Raw genomic sequence first — 20,358 nt, 5'->3', positions numbered from 1 at the left:
AATCTCTGGTCCCCCCTCACCAATCTTTTACAAAAACACACGTCTAGCTGAATCCACTGTCAAAAACTTTCCCCACTCTTTATCTATGTCTAAATCAAAACGTAGATTCCATGAACAAAGCTTCTTTCTTAGAACTGCACGCCTGTGGAACTCTGTTCCGTCTGCCTGCTTCCCTCCTGGCTACAACTTGGATGCCTTCAAGTCCAACGTAAACAAATTCCTGATGAACCGCCCCCTTAAGTAGACACTTTAAATATCCACACTAACGTACTGTACTTACAATGACCCTTATCCCTGAGTGGCCTCCGGGCCTTGATAAGTGGTGACCACCTTGTAAAAAAGAAAAAAAAAAAAAAAGGCTGAAGTGCTGATGGCACCAAAGTCATTTGTTATTTAACATTTGAAATCATTTACTTAAAAATTCACAAAAAATGAGAAAATTAACCAATTTTAATGAAATTTTCAGTATTTATCAAATAATGGTCGCGGAATATAATGAACCCATTATTTTTACTTGAATCTTAATAAAAATGTATTATTTTGTTTAAACAAAAAATACTTTTACTAAAGTTATTGTTTTCAGTTGTAAAAAAAAAAATGCATGAATTTATTTTTTAATGAAAATAAAGCATCGTAAATTGTAACAATTAAAAATTTTTTTTTACGGAAACATTAAGAAAAAGGTTCGTATTAGTGAATTCGATATTACTCAAAGAAAAATTAATTTCTCAAACTACCGATATTATCATTAAATTAAGCATTATTTATTTAATATTTTCACACAAAAAAAATATAATTGCAAAAAAAATATAATTGCAAAAAATATAATTGCAAAAAATATTTCTATTTTTTTTTTTTCTTTTGAATTGCAGGTTCCACATAAGTTTTATATGTACGATTCTAATGTTTCTTTGCTTGCATGAATATGAAACTTTCGGCCTCACATAATTTTTATATACACTTGAAAAATAAACTTTCTTTTTAATTTAAGAGCAAAAAATAAAAAATAATTAAATTAAAAAATGGTAAAAATTAGGCATATGTTCATGGCAGGAATGTATGGATGCACATCTGAGGGAAAAAGAAAAACAGTCCCCCTTACCTCCCTTTAACTACCTAACATCATTTTCAGACAGCCTCTCGACTGTCTGAAATTTTAAGCTTCTGTATAATCAATGTGACAAGGGTTTTGTTTTCTTTGAACGAAGCGAGAATCTCTTGCTTTTGGGAGCTAATTAGGCAATTTTTTTGTACAAACAAGGTCTTTTTTATTTAATTCAATATCTTAGGACTTTACTTTACTATTTATCTTCGAAATAGATCCAGAAAACTTTATATTTCAAAGGATTTTTACAATGAATTTGTTTAACTTCAAAATTTAGCTGAATTACCTCGCTGTGAAAACATTTTTCATAACTTTATTTTTTCTTGTGTACAAATATTTTTTCCTTTTTGGAAATTAACTTTAGTCTTAAATCTTTCAGATACAATCAAAAAGTAGTCGAAAACCTACAAAAAAAATTATGATAAATCGCCTTTCAAAACTATATCCCCCCCTATCTTTATTCCACCATTTTTACCCGTACCTAGAAATCATATTTGCTGTAATATAATAATAAATACGAAATCTGCATGAATTAAAATATTATATTTACACATATTTTACAATCAGCCAACGCCGGGCAGTCTGCTAGTGTATATATATATATATATATATATATATATATATATAGTAAGTAAGTTATAAAATATACTCTCTGCCACTTGCCTGTTTCCCACCTGACTACAACTTGGACGTCTTCAAGTCCAACATAAACAAACTCCTGACAAACCGCCCCCTTAAGTAAGACACTCTATCTAACCACCCAATACTAATCATGACTACAATACTATCTCATTGAATACTGTACACGCAATAGCCCTTATCCCTGAGTGGCCTTCGGGCCTTGATAAGTTGTGAACCCCATGTAAAAAAAAAAATATATATATATATATATGGTGATTAAGCTACACTGAATATTCCGCGTTTTATCCACTCTAGGACTCTTCAGGCTTATGCATAAGCCTGAAGAGTCCTAGAGTGGATGAAACGCAGAATATTCAGTATAGCTTAATCGCCATATATATTTTATAACTTACTAACTAGCTCTACCTACCTATTGAGCACTTTTGAAGTTTACGCATAAATTTATACTTTCGTATATCAATTTTATGTGAGTAAATGAAGTAGTTATATCTGTATATATATATATATATAAACTTGTATAGAAAGCATTAAAAAAAAAAATCAATTATTTTCAGTCAGTTAAAGACATGAGTTCATCTTGTTGAACCATGACAAAATAATTAGAGAAATTGTGCTAATTAGGAAAATGTCTGAAAATATTGGTTTGTGTTGTGATGGCAAATTTCTAAATAAACATTGCACTTAATCACTCAATGAGGAGGAGGGGGAGGCCGAAAGGAAGAATATTGAATAATTGATCTTTCAATATCTATCTTGTTTGTTTATCCATTGTGTTTTTTGTTGTTGTTTTTTTTTTGTTTACTGATAAGAAGCGGTCGACATTGTTCAGTGTCCTGAATGCGGAAAATAGATGAGTTATGACCAGTTCAATTACTATAAAGAGAAACACTTCAGTTTCAGAGTGGGTGCTACTGTAACGTTGTCCGGGAACCAACATGTTGTAACCTCAGTCACAAAGGAGACCAAGAAGAGAAAAGAACTTCAGCTCACTATCTTTTATTGTACGACTTGTAGAAGCAACACATATGCTAAAAAAGGAGAAAAAAAGAAAAATTACTAAACAGACCAAGCTTAGAAACTGTTAAAATGTTTTTGATTAATAATGGACGATCTTATTTATAACTACGCGTTAGGACAATCAACCATTAGAAGCCTCCAACCTCATTTTAAAAATATCGAATTATGGATGCAAGTCAGTTCGGTGACAGTCTCCCTCTTGAAATGACTGAACCACTGCTGATCAGGACTAATGCCGCCATCTTTGTTCTAAAGAATTACTCAACACTCCAGATCGTCATTGATTCTTCGCCGATTTGATTGACTATTGCCATCTTTGTTCAACATAAAAGCTCAACACTTAACAGGTTATGCACACAACCGTCAACTTTGCTTTGACGGATCGGAATCTAAATTCGATCTGTGGCACACAGGTTTCACTTCCAAACGTCATCAAACTGTGCCCACATGCCTGATATACTGTGTGGAACGGTGAAATTGTCGCCCTAGAAAAAATGACCTGATTCCATTTCCGTTTGATGAAAACCGGTTTTCTTTTTTTTGTTGCAGACCATCTACTAGTTGGCTACAAGAGCGATAGGAGCCTTCTATCATGTCTGAAAGTGATGCAGTGTTCAATGCGCGAGATCAGAGATGCACCGCTGTACAACTCATGTTCTCTACTGATACAAGTTATGGCAACAGGACCATTGCCAGCACCCTCAAAATGCATCGCTGGATTGCCATGAATAACAGGGATGTGCCCAGGGTGATGAAAACAAGTTTCCGGCCACGGTTATGGTCTTTGGTGTGGTTTCAAGTGAGGACCACATCATACTAAACTCACATCTTTGAAGTCGGCTTGAAAGTCAACATCAAAGTGAACCTGGATGTGCTGAAGAGTGTGGTGATCCCTGAGTGCAATCAGGTGGCTGCTGGCAGACCGTGGATGTGGCAGCAGAACTCGGCACCAGTTGACAAGTCCAAAGAGACCCATATTCTCTTCGTATTCTGTGAGTTAGTCTCTGTTTTATGGTTAATGTTTCAAATTTGTGAAAAAAGTAGTGAACAAAGGAGCTAGTAACTTTTCTCTTTTCTTTTCCAAACATCAACCAATTTTTTTAACAAATTCGAAGCAATAACCACAAAATAGAGACTAACTCACAGAAGATGAAAATATTTACAGAGCCAGTAGCTTTTCTCTTTTTTTTTTTTTTTTCCAAACAAAAACCAACATGCCCGAGAACGGTCAAAGGCTAATCTGACTGAAATGTTGCACAAATAGCACTCAAGATGAGAATAATAGTCTGATCAATACAAGTAATATAAACAATCAGCCATCATCTCAAAAATTCAGAAATTTAACTATATATATACATATACATACCTATATATCTATCTATATATATATACACACACACACATATATCTACACACACATATATATTTACACACACATATATATACATATATACACACACATACACACACAGATATATATATATATATATATATATATATATATATATATGATGAGAATAATAGAAATAGTATTCCGACAAGATAAAGAAATGAAAAAGGAACAAATCAAGTTATATGTTCATCGACGTTTCGTCTTTATTGTAAAACTTTTTCTAGGTGAATAAATTGAAGAAAATAAAATACCAGGACAATATTTGAAAATATATTTGTTGTGAAAAATATGACTTTATTCTATTGCAGAACGAACAACGTCGTTGAAATATTCAAAATTATATTATTGTGAAAAGGGTGACTTTATTTTTATTCTGATTACTGTAAAACATGTGATACATGTGTGTATTAATTCAAAAATCAAGGATTTTTAAACGTGGATAAAGAAGAATAGAAACATGTAGAAATGACGAACAAGAATATCATTTATTTGTTCTCCTCCTAACTACCTGTATTTACAGTAATGGTGGCCATACAACTTCTGCCCAGAAGCTGCCTCACCAGCTAGGAGAGTGTTCAGGGGAAATTACTCATGCGGATTAACAGTGCAGATAAATACACATGGGGGTGGGGGTGATCTATAGGTTTTAGTTTTTCTAGTAGTTTACATTAAATAAATATTTATTATTTTTTCAGCAGTGGGAAGTTTTGCTGTAAACAAAATTAATTAAAAAGAGACAATTTTAAGAATAATTTTGCCATTGGGAAATATGCACAAATTATTCTGATTCTGATACACATCCAGATAACCATAACTGTTCGGATTTTTCCAATTCTGATTAACTGTCCCAACACACACGTATATATATATATATATATATTAAAGTAGATTGATGTAGATATGTTTATATACATAACATATGGCAATTTTAAATTTATAAATATATACCTCGTAAATATTAAAAATTATAAAGAATATAATATGCCTATATTACTCAAGTTTATATATATATATATATATATATATATATATATATATATATATATATATATATATATATATTAGTTTATGGGCTTATTTTGTACAAATATATTTTTCTGATTCCGATTAATAATCCGAACATTTTATATATATATATATATATATATATATATATATATATATATATATATATGTTATTTGTTTTTGCGATACGTCTTGAATGAATTCAATTATTTACGAAAGTGCATTTTTGCCTAAATGCGAGTTGGGAATAATTTCCCCTTAAACCGATTTGGTACCTCAACATAGGGAGTGGCATATATATTATTTCTCGTTAGATTCAGCCACTCTGATGAGTCGTAGACGACGAAACACATGTCAGTGGATAATTATATATATATATATATATATATATATATATAGGATAATTATATATATATAGGATATTGTTTGGTTGCTCGCTTGGTTAGCATTGCTGGATGGCATCGTCCTTTCGAGTTAAAACTGCTACTTGTGAGACATCAGCTTGGGGTTATTAGCTGGTTGGATGACCGCGTCCCTTGTCGAGACGAAGTAAGTTCATTTCACAGTCGGATTATTTTGACGTTTACGAAAATATCTGCATATTTAACATGTGTTTTTACGAAAATCGGGGAAAATAACAATCTTATAGTTAAATAATCAGAGATTTATAAAGAATCGGAATCGGTAATTGTATCAGAATTGGGAAAAATATTGGAATTATCCCATCGTGTGTGTGTGTGTGTGTGTATATGTATGTATGTATGTATATATATATATATATATATATATATATATATATATATACATATTTACCATATAAGATTACCGTACGAAGATATTTTCCTAAGCGTAAAGAACACGCTTGCGGGAGATGATCTATAGATTTTAGTTTTACTGGTGATTCAAAATCAATAAATATTTATTTTTATCATTATTATTTATTTTTATCATTATTATTTATTTTTATCATTATTATTTATTTTTATCATTATTATTTATTTTTATCATTATTACTAGCAATGGAAGATTTTGGTTTAAAGTAAATCAAATAAAAGTGACAATTAAAAGAATCGTTTTCATCATCAGAAAATAGGCATGCAATTTTTCAGATTCCGATACCCCCAAAAGTTCCGATTTTTTCTGATTTCCAATTTTGATTAATCATCCCGCCACTACAAAGCACAGAGGTTTATATGTGTCGTCATGTTGAAATGTATTGTTACCAGGCAATGCTAGATATTCCTGCTGACACCTTTGTTTTCTCTTCTGTTCTTTCTCACCAGATTATATTGATATCGTCAAGGATGGCATACCCAGCGGAGAATACAAAAAAGAAGAAGATCCAAAGCTTTATTGTTCGGTGAAAACGGAACGTGGTCCATTGTCTGATAATTGGCGCGAAGAATACTCCAAGGCTTGTAAAGGTGGACCCTGCAATGGACGTGCCATCATGACTGCCTACAAATTGTGCAAAGTCGAGTTTCGATATTGGGGTATGCAGACAAAAATCGAGAAGTTTATCCATGACATAGGTAAGTAATATACATCAAGGATTTTTTTTTTTTTTTTTTAATATCACAAACTTTAAATTGAAAAATATTTTTACCATACAAATGTGCGGTTTATTCCAAAGATTAATTTTTGGCATTTATAATTTAAATAAAATTTCAGGAATATAGAGCAATATAGAACTTCAGTTAAATTAGACTGTATTTTGGCAATAGCACATCGAATGTTGCCTTTCAAGTGGTCTATTGTGTCCGGTTTATCAACATAGACATGGGACTTTATATATCCTCAAAGAAAATAATCTAATAGAGTTAAATTGCATGAACAAGGTGGCCAATTGACAGATCCATTTCATGAAATTATTCATTCATCAAGTGTGTCTCTTGGTAAATTGTGTGGTATATGGCTCCATCCTGCTGAAACCACATGATGAATTACCAAGCCAAGCTGAACAAAATAATCGATAGTTGCCAAATCTGCAATTAAAGAAAATAAAGTTGTCAATTTAAAGTTTACTGTCTCTTAAAATATACTTATACTTCTGTAATTTATGTGTATCTTTTAATTGAAAGCCATGTTTAATTTCAGAAGAGTTTCCGATGGGTAGCTAATCTGTATAAGATGAAAAAGAGTTTTCCGTGGATAGCTGTTCTGTATAAGTCTTGAACTTTAAAATTTTGCAGATGAAGAGCAAAAATCTTTCTTGTGTGGACACGCACAAATTATGTGTAGGAATTCTTAAACATCCAATATGAAGTAATTCCTGTTTCTGGTTGGTTGCTTGCAGAATGTGGCTCCATTTGATTGGTCAGTTCCTATTGCCGATGTCTATAAGTAGAACCATCCAACTTTCTGTAAACACACCTTCTAATCATATAAAAATATTGCAACATTATTTCTGTTTATCATGCATAAGTTTCAAATATGATTTTATCTGTCTGTCGGTCTCTAAGCTTAAGTGTCAAATAACATTTCTGTCTGTCTGTTGGTATATAATGCTGTAGTTTCAAATAGCATTTAATCTGTCTGTCTATAATGCTTAAGTTTCAAATAACATTTTGTCTATCTGTCGGTCTATTATGCTTAAGTTTGAAATAGCATTTTATCTGTTTGTACTCTTTTGATTGTTTGAACAATTATTAATAGTCTGTTTTTATGCAATACCGTCGTCGTGGGAAAAATATCCTCAAATACTATCTGTTCATAGTTGTCTAACTGACAATTTTCCCAGTATCCAACACTGAATTATTAAATTTAAGACTCTATCAGCTTTCTCCCTCAAGCAACACTGACTGAACAGCTCTCTCATCATCTCCACCTCTCAGTATATCCAAATTCTCGTCCCAAAACTGATTAAAATGCTTGCCGCATATATGAATACCCATTATGTATAAATTTCAAATGTTTAGACCCAAAATTGGCTGAGTAGTTTGCTAGACACTGCTAAGGTCAAATTTTTTTAACTTTGACCCCTTGGTAGCTCAAATTTTCAACTCAAACTGATTAAAAAAATTGCCTTATCTCTGAATACCCTTTACACAAAATTTCAAATGTTTAGACCAGAAATTGGCTGAGTAATTTGTTAGAGACCGCAGAGATTAAATTTTTTAATGATTTGACCCCAATTTTGACCCCTTAACATTTACTGCTTTGGGCTCAAATCAAATTATAAAGTTAGATCCATGTCCAAGAAACCTATATCTAAAATTTCAAGTATTTAGACCTTAAATTGGCAGAGGAGTTTGGTAGATTTCTCAAAGGTCAAATCGTTAAACTTTGACCCCTTAACAGCCAAATTTCTTGCCAAAACCCGATTAAAAAGATTGTTTTCCAAATCTCAATACCCCATATGTTAAATTTCGAGTCTGTAGACCGAAAATTGACAGCTATTTGGTAGGGAAATGTACACACAGACGCACACACAGACATTTTCACTTTTATAGATATAGATTTTTTTTTTCTAGTTTAATCTCTTCCATTAGTCATTCATAGTGTAGCCAAATAATCAAATGTATTTACTTTCATGTCTGATTTTTATGGTTTTCAAAATTCATTAGTTCTAATTTGTAAAAGTTTTGAAGTATTCTCTCAAATGATGATATATGATGGCTGTTTCTGCATCTTTCAATGAGTCTAATGAGTGATGATATTTTCGCATGATATACTTCACTGTCACTGTGTATATTGTATGATATACGTATAAATTTGAATCGTCCACAAGGTGACTTGAAGTTGAGAAGCTTCAAATTTTCGTCGTTTACCTGCACTGGATGCATTAAACTTGTAAAAAAAAAAAAAAATTCCACCTGCCCTTTCGTTCATTATATCTGATGCTGTTAGTAGCCTGTACTATACTCTTTTATGGCCTTGTTGAGATTTCATGTGTTAAGGCATATGCGGAGGGAACTAGGTTTTCTTCTACTACTATGATGTGTTACAGGAAAAAGGGCTGTCCCCTTTTCCTGTAAATAAGAAGAATATTAGATAAGTGGAAAATGAGATTAGGATAAAACGAGACTCGAACCTTGTAAGCAAGGTTTAGAAATAGATTCAGAAATTGGTATGTTAGAATTTAGCTACTGTTTTGAAAATAGTTAGATATTGTTTGTATTGTAAAAAGAATTTAATTGTTCGTTCTTTTATGAAAACTGAATTAAAAAAAATAGATTAGTTGAGAATTCTTTGTTGTTGAAAGTGTGTTTTGAGAACGTGTGCTGAGCCACATGAGTTGGTCACGTTTTGGACCACAAATCTGACGTCATAGCAATAAGGGAATTCTCAATAATAGGAACTAGAATTAGCAGATTAGAAGAGTTGAGTCGACAGTCGAGCAGAGAAGGCAGGACAGTTGAGTCTGCTAGTCAGAGAGATAGTTGGAGTCATGGTCCTTTGACAGCGAAGGAAAAAACATTAAACCATATAGAGACGAATTTGAATTCCTGACGTCATTATCATTTCAACCGGTTAAATGAAATAAAGAATCACCATCGATATTTGTAAATGTTTGTCTTCGTGTTGTCATTCAACAATTGAAGGTAATGTGTTAATCATCTTAATATGAACTTTGTATAACCCCCTTCTAAGTAATGTGTCCCCCTCCTCCATCATAAGTAACGATTCTCTCCCTCATGTGTTAAAAGAACTGATCACCCTCTCTCCTCGCTTATATGTTATAAGAATCCATAGAACTGTAATATGTATAAATGTCTTCTCTCTCTCCTCCTCCTCCATCATAAGTAATGATTCTCCCCCTCTGATGTAAAAGAACAGTATTACACATTCCTTCAATAAGGAACTCTCTCCTCTCACTCTGTTATAAATGTCTCCCTCATCATTGTCAATCCTGTATTACATGTACCCGTTATATGTCCATGTCATCTCTCGATATATGATCCCCAATATGAAACCCAACATACAACAGATGAAGCCAATACTCTAGGTTCATGTACTGGTATAATGCCACTTTATTCTATCATTCTTTCAAGTTCCATTTTTAGTTTTTGTGTTGGTTGGTTGTTTTTGTTTTACGGCATACCAAGCCTTTCCAGGTTATTTAATGCCGAATTCAAAGATTTTGAAGAAAATTTTTTTAATAGAATATATTTGCTGTTTTCAAGTCAGTTTCTATTTAACCCATAGTTGGGACCCTAACAGGTACTACCACTCCGGGTCAGAGTGGACCTGGCAGCAATGGCAATTAAAGGGTGGCTCCACACTCCCCAAAGCCCGCAAGCTGGGGCCTCACCACTGGATATAGTTTAAGGTCATAGGTTATGTGTTGATACAAGTAAAGTGTGGTCTGTCTTTATGCAATACCGTCGTCGTGGAAAAAGTATCTTCAAATGCTATCTGTTCATAGTTGTCCAACTGACAATTTTCCCAGTATCCAACACTGAGTTATTAAATTTACGACTCTATCAGCTTTCTCCCTCAAGCCGCAATGACTGAACAACTCTCTCGTCATCTCCACCTCTCAGTATATCTGTAACAAAACACAAAAATTTCAATGATGGAATGGAGATAATCCCATGTCGATCTTTATTAGAGTTGCCTCTCCTTTATCAACCAATGTTTTTTCACACATACAAAACCATAGCCATAGAATAGAGACGAACTCAAAGAATACAAAAATATCTACGGAGCCAGTAACTTTTCTATTTTCTTTTTCAAATAACAACCAACATGCCTGAGGACGGTCGAAGGTCAATCCGACCGAGACGTTGCACAAATAACACTTTAAATGAGAACATTGGTCGGATCAAATACAAATAATGTATAAACATTTCTGTTTGTTGCACTTAAGTTTTAAATAGCATTTTTGTCTGTCTGTCCTGTTTTCCTTTGAAAAAGAATGTTCATTGCAAAGTACATGCGAAAGGCCATATCTTAAGGTTTCCTATGTCTAATGGTGGACATCTCGTCTCATATCCTCCTACGTCAATCCTTTCTTTTACTTACATGATGATGATGATGATGATGATGGCCATCAGTCTGCTTATCCTTTCACGAATGATAATGCAATATAGAAATTTAATTTTCTCCTATTGCAGCCACCTTCAGGCTAAAGTGATTAGCAGTGGTTCCCACTCTTCCCAATCACTTCAACCTTTTAAAGGAAGGCCTCGATAATTGGTCAAAGGGATGCCATTGCAAATTATGGGATTGGTTATGCAGAGGTGTGGTCAATTGTGCAGTACCACTGTTGCTTTATGGTAAATGAAATTGAATCAGTACAGCGACAGAAAAGATATGGAGAGTGCATAGGACTCATTCAAACGAAATAAAGCAAATAACCGGCCATTTGATCTTGAGACAGTTTTGGATTTCAAACATGCTTAACGCAATTTCAGAACCTTGCTTAAAAGTAGGTGGTAATACCTGGGAGAATGATATTGTAAAAATAGAATAAATACTACACTACTCCCCTTCATACATTCATTCTCTCTCTCACACGCTCTCTCTCTCTCTTATGTTCTCCCTCTCTCTGTTCAACTCTCTTTTTTCATGCTCTTTCATGTTCACGCTCTCTCTCTCTCTTTTACACTCTCTCTTTCACGCTCCCTCTCTCTCACGTTTCCTCTCTCTTTTTTTCAACACTCTTTTTTATGCTCTCTCTTTATCATTCACAATCTCCCTCCCTCTCTCTCTCTCTCTCTCTCTCTCTCTCTCTCTCTCTCTCTCTTTCACCCCCTTTCCCCTCTCTCTTTCAAATAAGAGAATTATAAGGAATAAAAGTCTTTTCACATCTGGAATTTTATTTCATCCTCAGCAAATCCATTTCTGCAAAAACCTTGGTCGACCATTCACTTCATCCGCTGAGCCAAAAACAGCAGATAATGAGATTGCAACAAAAAAATGTCCAGCTAGAATAAATGGAAAAGTGCAAATCTTTCTTATCTAGAATATCCGCCATCGCCCGGAGGGAATGAAAGAAAGAAAAAAAAAATTTTTTTAATCAAAATCTGAGAATGGAGTTCATTAGAAATAGAAATGTCTTCCATATTTGTGTCGAGTTCTACAATTCTTCAGCAGACGATTTTCCGACTCTCTCTTTCTCTCTCTCTCTCACTCTCTCTCTCTCTCTCTTTTTATTTTATTTTATTTCAATTGTTTTTTTTTTCGTTTGATTCGCTTTTTATTTTTGCTTCAATAAATCTACAATTCTTCAGCAGACAATTTTCCGACTCTCTCTTTCTCTCTCTCTCTCTCTCTCTCTCTCTCTCTCTCTCTCTTTCTCTCTCTCTCTCTCTTTCTTTTATTTTATTTCAATTGTTTTTTTTTTTCGTTTGATTCGCTTTTTATTTTTGCTTCAATAAATCTACAATTCTTCAGCAGACAATTTTCCGACTCTCTCTTTCTCTCTCTCTCTCTCACTCTCTCTCTCTCTTTCTCTCTCTCTCTTTTTCTTTTATTTTATTTCAATTGTTTTTTTTTTCGTTTGATTCGCTTTTTATTTTTGCTTCAATAAATCTACAATTCTTCAGCAGACAATTTTCCGACTCTCTCTTTCTCTCTCTCTCTCTCTCACTCTCTCTCTTTCTTTTATTTTATTTCAATTGTTTTTTTTTTTTCATTTGATTCGCTTTTTATTTTTGCTTCAACAAATCTTCATTTCTTATCATGCTTTCAGATTTTTTTAAAAATTTAATTTTTCTTTATATTTTGTTTGTTTTGTGTTCATTTTATGTATGGCTTAATCACGTTCCCATTGGATCACCGAAGTTAAGTACTGTTGAGCCTGGTCAGAACTACCATGGGTGACCACTCGGGAATTCCAGTTGCTGTATGTGCTCTCTGTTTATCTTGGCATTGTTTACAGTTGTCTTGGGTTTCTCCTTGCCACAGGACTCAAGCAGTGCCGATTCAGGGGAGGTGTGGTTGAGAATAGCACAACCCTTGCCTCACAATTACATGCGCAGCTACCTTTGCAGGGTGTATCATCGGTCATTCAAGACTGAACAGAGGCATCGATTTGTGTCCACTTTAATTTTTTTCTTTTTCTTTTGAATTTTTTCACACTTTTTAAAAAATAATTTTTCATTTTATTTCCGTTTTTTTTTTCATTTTTCATTTATTTATTTTTCATTTTCTTTTCATTTTCATTTATTTTTTCATTTCTTTCATTTTCCATTCATTTTTCATTTATTTTTAATTTTTTAATTTTTTTTCATTTTAATTTATTTTTCATTTTTCATTTTTTTTTCATTTTCATTTATTTTTCATTTTTCATTTATGTCATATATTTTTCATTTTTTTATTTTCATTTATTTTTACATTTTTTCATTTTTTTCATTTTCCATTGTTTTATTTTTTTCATTTTTTATTTATTTTTCATTTTTTCATTTTTTTCATTTTCATTTATTTTTCATTTATTCATTTTTTCATTTTTTTTTTCATTTTCATTTATTTTTCATTTATTCATTTTTTCATTTTTTTTTAATTTTCATTTATTTTTCATTTTTTCACTTTCATTTTTTCATTTATTTTTTAATTTTTTCATTTTAATTTTCATTTATTTTTTCATTTTTTTTTCATTTATTTTTTCATTTTTTTTCATAATCTACATCAATGATCTTCCAAATCATATCCTTGGATCATTCGCAGACATATATGCTGAGGACACTATCGTATATGGCAGTACATCAAAGACTGTAAACAACCACGTTATCTCTGATCCTCTCTCCTCTGATCTTGAGCATATGGTATAATGGGGAAAGAGGTGGCTGGTTACTTTTAATGCATCTAAAACCAAGCTTCGATCTGTATATCATCAACACTCTGATCCCCATCTGTCATCAATTGAAATGAATGGCTCTCATCTTAGGGAGGCCCCACTTTTTGACAAATTTCTGGGATTGTCCTTTACTCTTCATCTGAAATGGAACATGTACATCAAATCTTTTGCCAAGATCACTGGAAAAATGGTGGAATCCTTATACCACTCCAGTAGATATCTCACTCCTAATGCAATTCTCTTTCTATGTAAGAGCCAGGTAGTTCACTTATCCTGCCTTGTCGGAGTTCAAAATAGACTTTGTGGGTATGCCCTTTTCTCTTCCCCACAACCTCTTTCTCACTGAAGAGACGGTATGAGCTTGTCTCTGCTTTATCATTATTTCATGACAATTGCTCATCTGATCTGCAGTCTATAGCCTCCCCTCGCCAAAACTTTCAGGAGAAACACGTGTCTAACTGTAAACACTATCAATAATTTCCCCCACGAAATGGAATTGGAACTGCACACTTGTGAAACTCTCTTCCATTTCCCTGCTTTCCGGCTGACTATAATATGGTCATTATCAAGTTCAATGTAACCAAATTCTTGATGAGCCGTTCCTCTTAATCCAATTTATCAAATGTCTACTAACAATTACTATGAAGTTGTCCTATTAACCACTGTATGCTTACTACCCTTATCCCCCAGTGACTTCTGGGCCTTGATAAATGATGACTCCTTTGTTTGTGTGATTTGTGTGATGTCTTTCGGCGGTCAGAGCCCTCCAAGGTCACTGCGGCAAGCGGCCTCCAGTTGGGACGGTATAGGCGGCGTCGAATCAATAGACCGCTGCACCGTTTCGCTGTCCCTCTTTACACAGACAAGCATGTGGCGTAAGCTATTGGATTCACTGCGTCTCATAGCGGTATAACCGGGGATCTGAGGTTCATCTGGTACAGACTTCAGCCAGGTATCCAGCGCCGACTTGAACGATTCTGTTTTGCAGTTCGTGATCTCTCTGATGATTCGTGGCAGGCAATTGAAGAGCGTAGGACCCCGGGAATTTAAACTCGATTCCCTGAGCCGTCGGATCCAGTTGTCCCTGGCACTGGTTAGGGGTGGTACCACACACCTTCTGCCACGTTTTGAGATATGGTGCTGTATACCAGCGTTGGGCACCTGGTTCTCCATCATACGCCAGGTATAGATGATTGAATATCTTTCTTGCCTGCGTTGAATCGATTTGATATTCAACGTATCCAGCAGTTGCCAATAATTCAATTGACTATAACCAGTTATCTTTCTTAGAAACGACTTCTGGATGGCCTCTAATGCTTGAATATGACCTTTTCTGTCCGGAGTCCACAGCTGACAACAGTAATCAATGTAGGAAAAACATAAATCAAACGTAGGTATATAAAATTTCAAACGTACAATTTTCACTAACTCAAAAAAAATATAATTTAAAACTTTTCTTAAACTTGAAAAAATATATTAATTATTGTGAGGAAACAACTTAAAAAACAACCGTCACAAACTATTAAAAACTTGGGTCGCAAATTTAAATCACACATGTTTCAACACTTTGTAAGAACATATTCTGTGGAGATCATTTTTTTTTCATTTATTTATTTTAATTTTTTCATTTTCATTCAATTTTTCATTTTTTTCATTTTATATATTTTTTTATTTTTTCATTTTTTTTTCATGTTTTTTTTATTTTCATTTGTTTTTTCATTTTTTCATTTTTTTCAATTTCATTTATTCTCATTTTTCATTTTTTTTCATGTATTTATTTTTTTCATTTTTTATTTTTCATATTTTCATTTTCATTTATTTTTCATTTTTTTTTTCATTTTCATGTTTTCACTTTCATTTATTTTTTTCACTTTTTTATTTTTTCATTTCTATTTATTTTTCGTTTTTTTTCATTTTACATTTATTTTTCATTTTTATCTATTCATTTCTTTTTAAATTTCTTTTTCATTTTTTATTTATTTTTTTCAATTTTCGTCACCTCTATTTCCTTATTCTAATTTTCTATTTTTTATTTTATTTGTGTGTTATTTTTCAGTGTTTGAAAGGTAAAGGAGGAATAATCAAATATCTATGTGTCTCAAACATGCTTGTTTCCTTCAATAACTACAAGAAACCTTCTCTACCACCAATAGCAATGGCCAAGAACACATTACCTGAAAGTACTTCTTTTAAACTCCTCGGCCTAACGTTTACAGGGAATATGAACTGGAATAGATACATTGAGAGCATTGCCAAGGCTACTGCAAGGAAGGTTGGCTCCCTCTACCGTGCTAGAAAACTACTTACGCCTGACAGTATCCTATACCTCTATAAGGCAACCATTCGCCCATGTATGGAGTACTGTTGTCACATCTGGGCTGGTGCATCTGCTTCTTGTCTCTCGCTCCTGGACAGGGTTCAAAAGAGAGTCGCCAACCTGATAGGTTCTGAACTGTCATCTAGGCTTCAGCCTCTGTTCCATCGATGAGATGTTGCATCCCTTTGCCTGTTCTACAAATACTTCAATGGTGAATGCTCTGACGAACTGCAAACACTTGTACCTCCCCGACGTAACTACCCCCGACAAACCCGACAAGCTACTAAGTCTCATCCCTTTACAGTAGAGATCCCTAGGTGTAAGAAAGCCTTTTACTCCAATAGTTTCTTCCCCAGAACTGCGGGTCTTTGGAACTCCCTTCCGGGATTCTGCTTTCCCAACTGCAACGATATGCAGAAGTTCAAGTGTAATGTCAACAAACATCTTTCTACTCATCTCCCTTCATAATGACCTCGCTAATTAAGTCCCTGATAGTAGCCCCCTGCTTCAAAGTGGCACTGTGCCTTGTTTGGGGTGAAAATTGAATTAAAAAAAAAAAAAAAGAAGAAAGATCAAGCCTTAGCTTCGAGAACTTCAACTGAAGTAAAATGAAACAACAATATATTTATTATATTTTTTTATTAGAATATCTTCTGCTTTTCTTTTCCAGTTTTAACAACTAGTCCTTTACTTTTCTATGTTTAAGCTTAACCATATTACTTTTCATGCTCACATTTTTCTATTGTAATCCATGATTTTCCCAGGCTTCCAGTAAATTCACTTGTTTTTGTTTAATGTCAGTCTTATTTTTTGCCCTAATAAACACATATGTAATAACAATGTATGGCACTCGTCTGCTTTCAATAAAATCCCTCCCTAATTATCTCCCTTTTCTTTTTTTCATTCTCTCTGTTTCGCTAGTTATTTCACTTTTTGCGAGAGCAATACATTGATAGCAACAGTAGTCGCTAAAGTGACGTGGTTGCTATGGAAACCAGTCATAAAAAATGTCGCTCACCTCCTTACATGTTTTTGCAAATTTGAACACCAGTAAATTCATCATGACTTTTGTTTTACTGGACAAAAATTGAAAATAATTTTTCATAATATAGCTGAGACGATGATCTATAAACTGTAATGATTATTTGAAATTTGGTCGAAAAATGAGTGCAGCTTTAAAGCAGTTCCAAATAACTAAAACTGCCACTTAACTATATATGCAAACACTATCGTGTTTGAATATTATATATAACAATTTAGTTATATACCAAAGTTCAAGGTTTAACTTGGCTTAAGAATCAGTTCTTTTAACAAATCATCATAAAAATGTACAGAAGTTTTGATATGTTGAAAAAACTGATTTTTAAGACTAATAAAACTTTGGATCTTGGAATATAGCTACATTTTTTATTCATTTATATATATATATATATATATATACTCTGTTGTTATATTTGACAAACATCGAGCTTCTACACGAAGAAAGATCTGCATAAACAAAGAGTGAAATATAATCACAAAAGCAGATTTTTCCAAAACATAAGAATGATTGTACAGTGGAAAATGTGTCCTGCAAGCTTGTTACTGAGCTTGACACAAAAAGCAAATGGCTGCTCCCATGTCTCCGCTAGAAGAACTCCTTCATGACTGATACATTTTTTATTTTTGTTACTTACCAGAGCGGCCCTTTTTGAGGAGTTGGTTTTCTCCAACATTCCAAACCGACCTTATGTCTAACTCTGCCCTCGTGGCAAGGTAAGGAAACAAATATGTGTGTGTATGTAATATATATATATAATATATATATATATATATTATATATTATGTATATATACATATATATTATGTTATGTATATATACATATATATTATATGTTATGTATATATACATATATATTATATATTATGTATATATATATTATATATTATGTATATATATATTATATATTATGTATATATACATATATATTATGTATATATATTATATATTATGTATATATATATATATATATTATATATTATGTATATATATATTATGTATATACAGTTGTGCGCAAAAGTATTCGACCTCTACCAAAATTGTCTTATTTCTTTGAATGGATACTTCAATAATCTTTAAAACCTTCTTTAACGACTAAGTTCGAATAAACTGTATAGTTTTCAACAAAAAATAATAAAAAGTAATTAGTGCTTGATAATATAAATAAATTTATTTACAAAAATAAAAATATGGATGTTGCAAAAGTATTCGACCCCTTTTCATTAATACTTGGTTGAAGCTCCTTTGACCTTGATTACTGCAAGTAAACGTTTCCTATAACATCTAACGAGACTTCTACATCTGTCCACTGGAATTTTAAGCCACTCTTCTTGACAGTACAGTTTTAATTCAATGAAATTAGATGGTTTTCTTTTATGTACCGCAATTTTTAAATCATGCGATAAGTGCTCAATCGGATTTAGGTCTGGAGACTGGGAAGGCCATTCTAGAACTTTCATCTTATTATTTTTAACCATGCCTTAGTGCTCTTTTAAGTGTGTTAAGGATCGTTGTCCTGTTGAAAGGTATACATCCTTCCATGCCCCAACTGGTTCGCAAACATAAGATTTTCTTTCAGTATGGACTGATATTTTACTTAATCGATTCTTCCATCGATTATGGTTAATCTTCCAGTTCCATTTATTCTGAAACAGCCCCACACCATGATTGATCCACCTCCATGCTTAACGGTTGGAACGGTATTCTTCACATTATAAGCAGTATTTTCTTTTCGCCAAACATAGCTTTGCTGGTTGCGTCCAAATAGTTCCACTTTCGTTTCGTCTGACCAAATTATATTATTCCAGTAATCAATAGGCATTTCTTGGAACTTTTTTGCAAAATTTAATCGAGCCTTTTGATGAGCTTTGGAAAGTAAGGGCTTCCTTCTGGCAATACGTCCATGCAATCCGGCACGATTTAATGCCCTACGAATAATTGACAAGTGTACATCTGAGCCAGCATTCTTCAAATCGTTCTGCACGTCCTTTAGGTTAGATTTAGAGTTTATTGAAACTTGCCTAACAATTTTCCTAGCCCCACGTGTCGTAATTTTTCTTGGACGACCTTACTTGGAATACTTGATACAATCCCTTTTACTTTCCATTTTTTGATAATGGACATAATAGTCGACCGTGGTATAGAAAAACGTGTGGAAATTTTTTTTATAACCTTCTCCAGACTGGTAGGCATCGATTACTTTCTTTTTAATGTCTTCAGAGTACTCTTTGTTCTTTGTCATAGTTGCAGATTTGTTGACGTTGAAAAAGAATTTTTTTTTACTTGAAACAATTATTCAATCATTCAATATGACATTGAAGTTCAATTTGAACTGATTTTAGATTCAGTAGAGTCATAAATATTATTTATAGGAAATAAATACAAGGTCAGACTAAAATAATAAACTTAATGGGGCTTTTATTTAAACTTTAAATTAAAGGGGTCGAATATTTTTGCAACATCCATATTTATATTTTTTGTAAATAAATTGATATATATTATTAATCTCGAATTACTTTTTCTCATTTATTGTTGAAAAATATACAATTTATTCATAATTAGCCGTTAAAAGGCGTTATGAAGATTTTTGAAGTATAGATTCAACGAAACAAGAAAATTTAGACAGGGGTCGAATATTTTTGCGCATAACTGTATATATTATATATTATGCATGAATATATTATATATTATGTATATGTATATATATATTATGTATATGTATATATATATATTATGTATATATATATATATATTATATATTATGTATATATATATATATTATGTATGTATATATATATATTATGTATGTATATATATATATTATGTATGTATATATATATATTATGTATGTATATATATATTATGTATGTATATATATATATTATGTATGTATATATATATTATGTATGTATATATATATATTATGTATGTATATATATATTATGTATGTATATATATATATATTATGTATATATATATATTATATATTATGTATATATATATTATATATTATGTATATATATATTATATATTATGTATATATATATATATTATATATTATGTATATATATATTATATATTATGTATATATATATAT

The 20,358-nt window shown here is 32.3% G+C and overlaps 1 protein-coding gene across 7 annotated transcripts in view; it reads left to right on the top strand.

Annotated features, from left to right (window-relative positions):
* LOC145261225 (protein retinal degeneration B-like) overlaps positions 1 to 20,358 on the top strand; it is a 633,753-nt gene that overhangs the window by 470,019 nt on the left and 143,376 nt on the right. For all 7 annotated transcript variants that reach the window (XM_080119583.1, XM_080119584.1, XM_080119585.1 and 4 more), the window contains one exon: positions 6,446 to 6,694. In XM_080119583.1, the coding sequence (XP_079975709.1) occupies positions 6,446 to 6,694 (249 nt within the window). The remainder of the gene's footprint in view (positions 1 to 6,445; positions 6,695 to 20,358) is intronic.

The sequence above is a fragment of the Euprymna scolopes genome, chromosome 37 (assembly GCF_053919585.1).
Source record: "Euprymna scolopes isolate OS-2025 chromosome 37, ASM5391958v1, whole genome shotgun sequence".
Classification (NCBI taxonomy): domain Eukaryota; kingdom Metazoa; phylum Mollusca; class Cephalopoda; order Sepiida; family Sepiolidae; genus Euprymna; species Euprymna scolopes.
The sequence above is the reverse complement of the archived record's forward strand: the minus strand, read 5'-3'. Positions and strand labels throughout refer to the sequence as shown.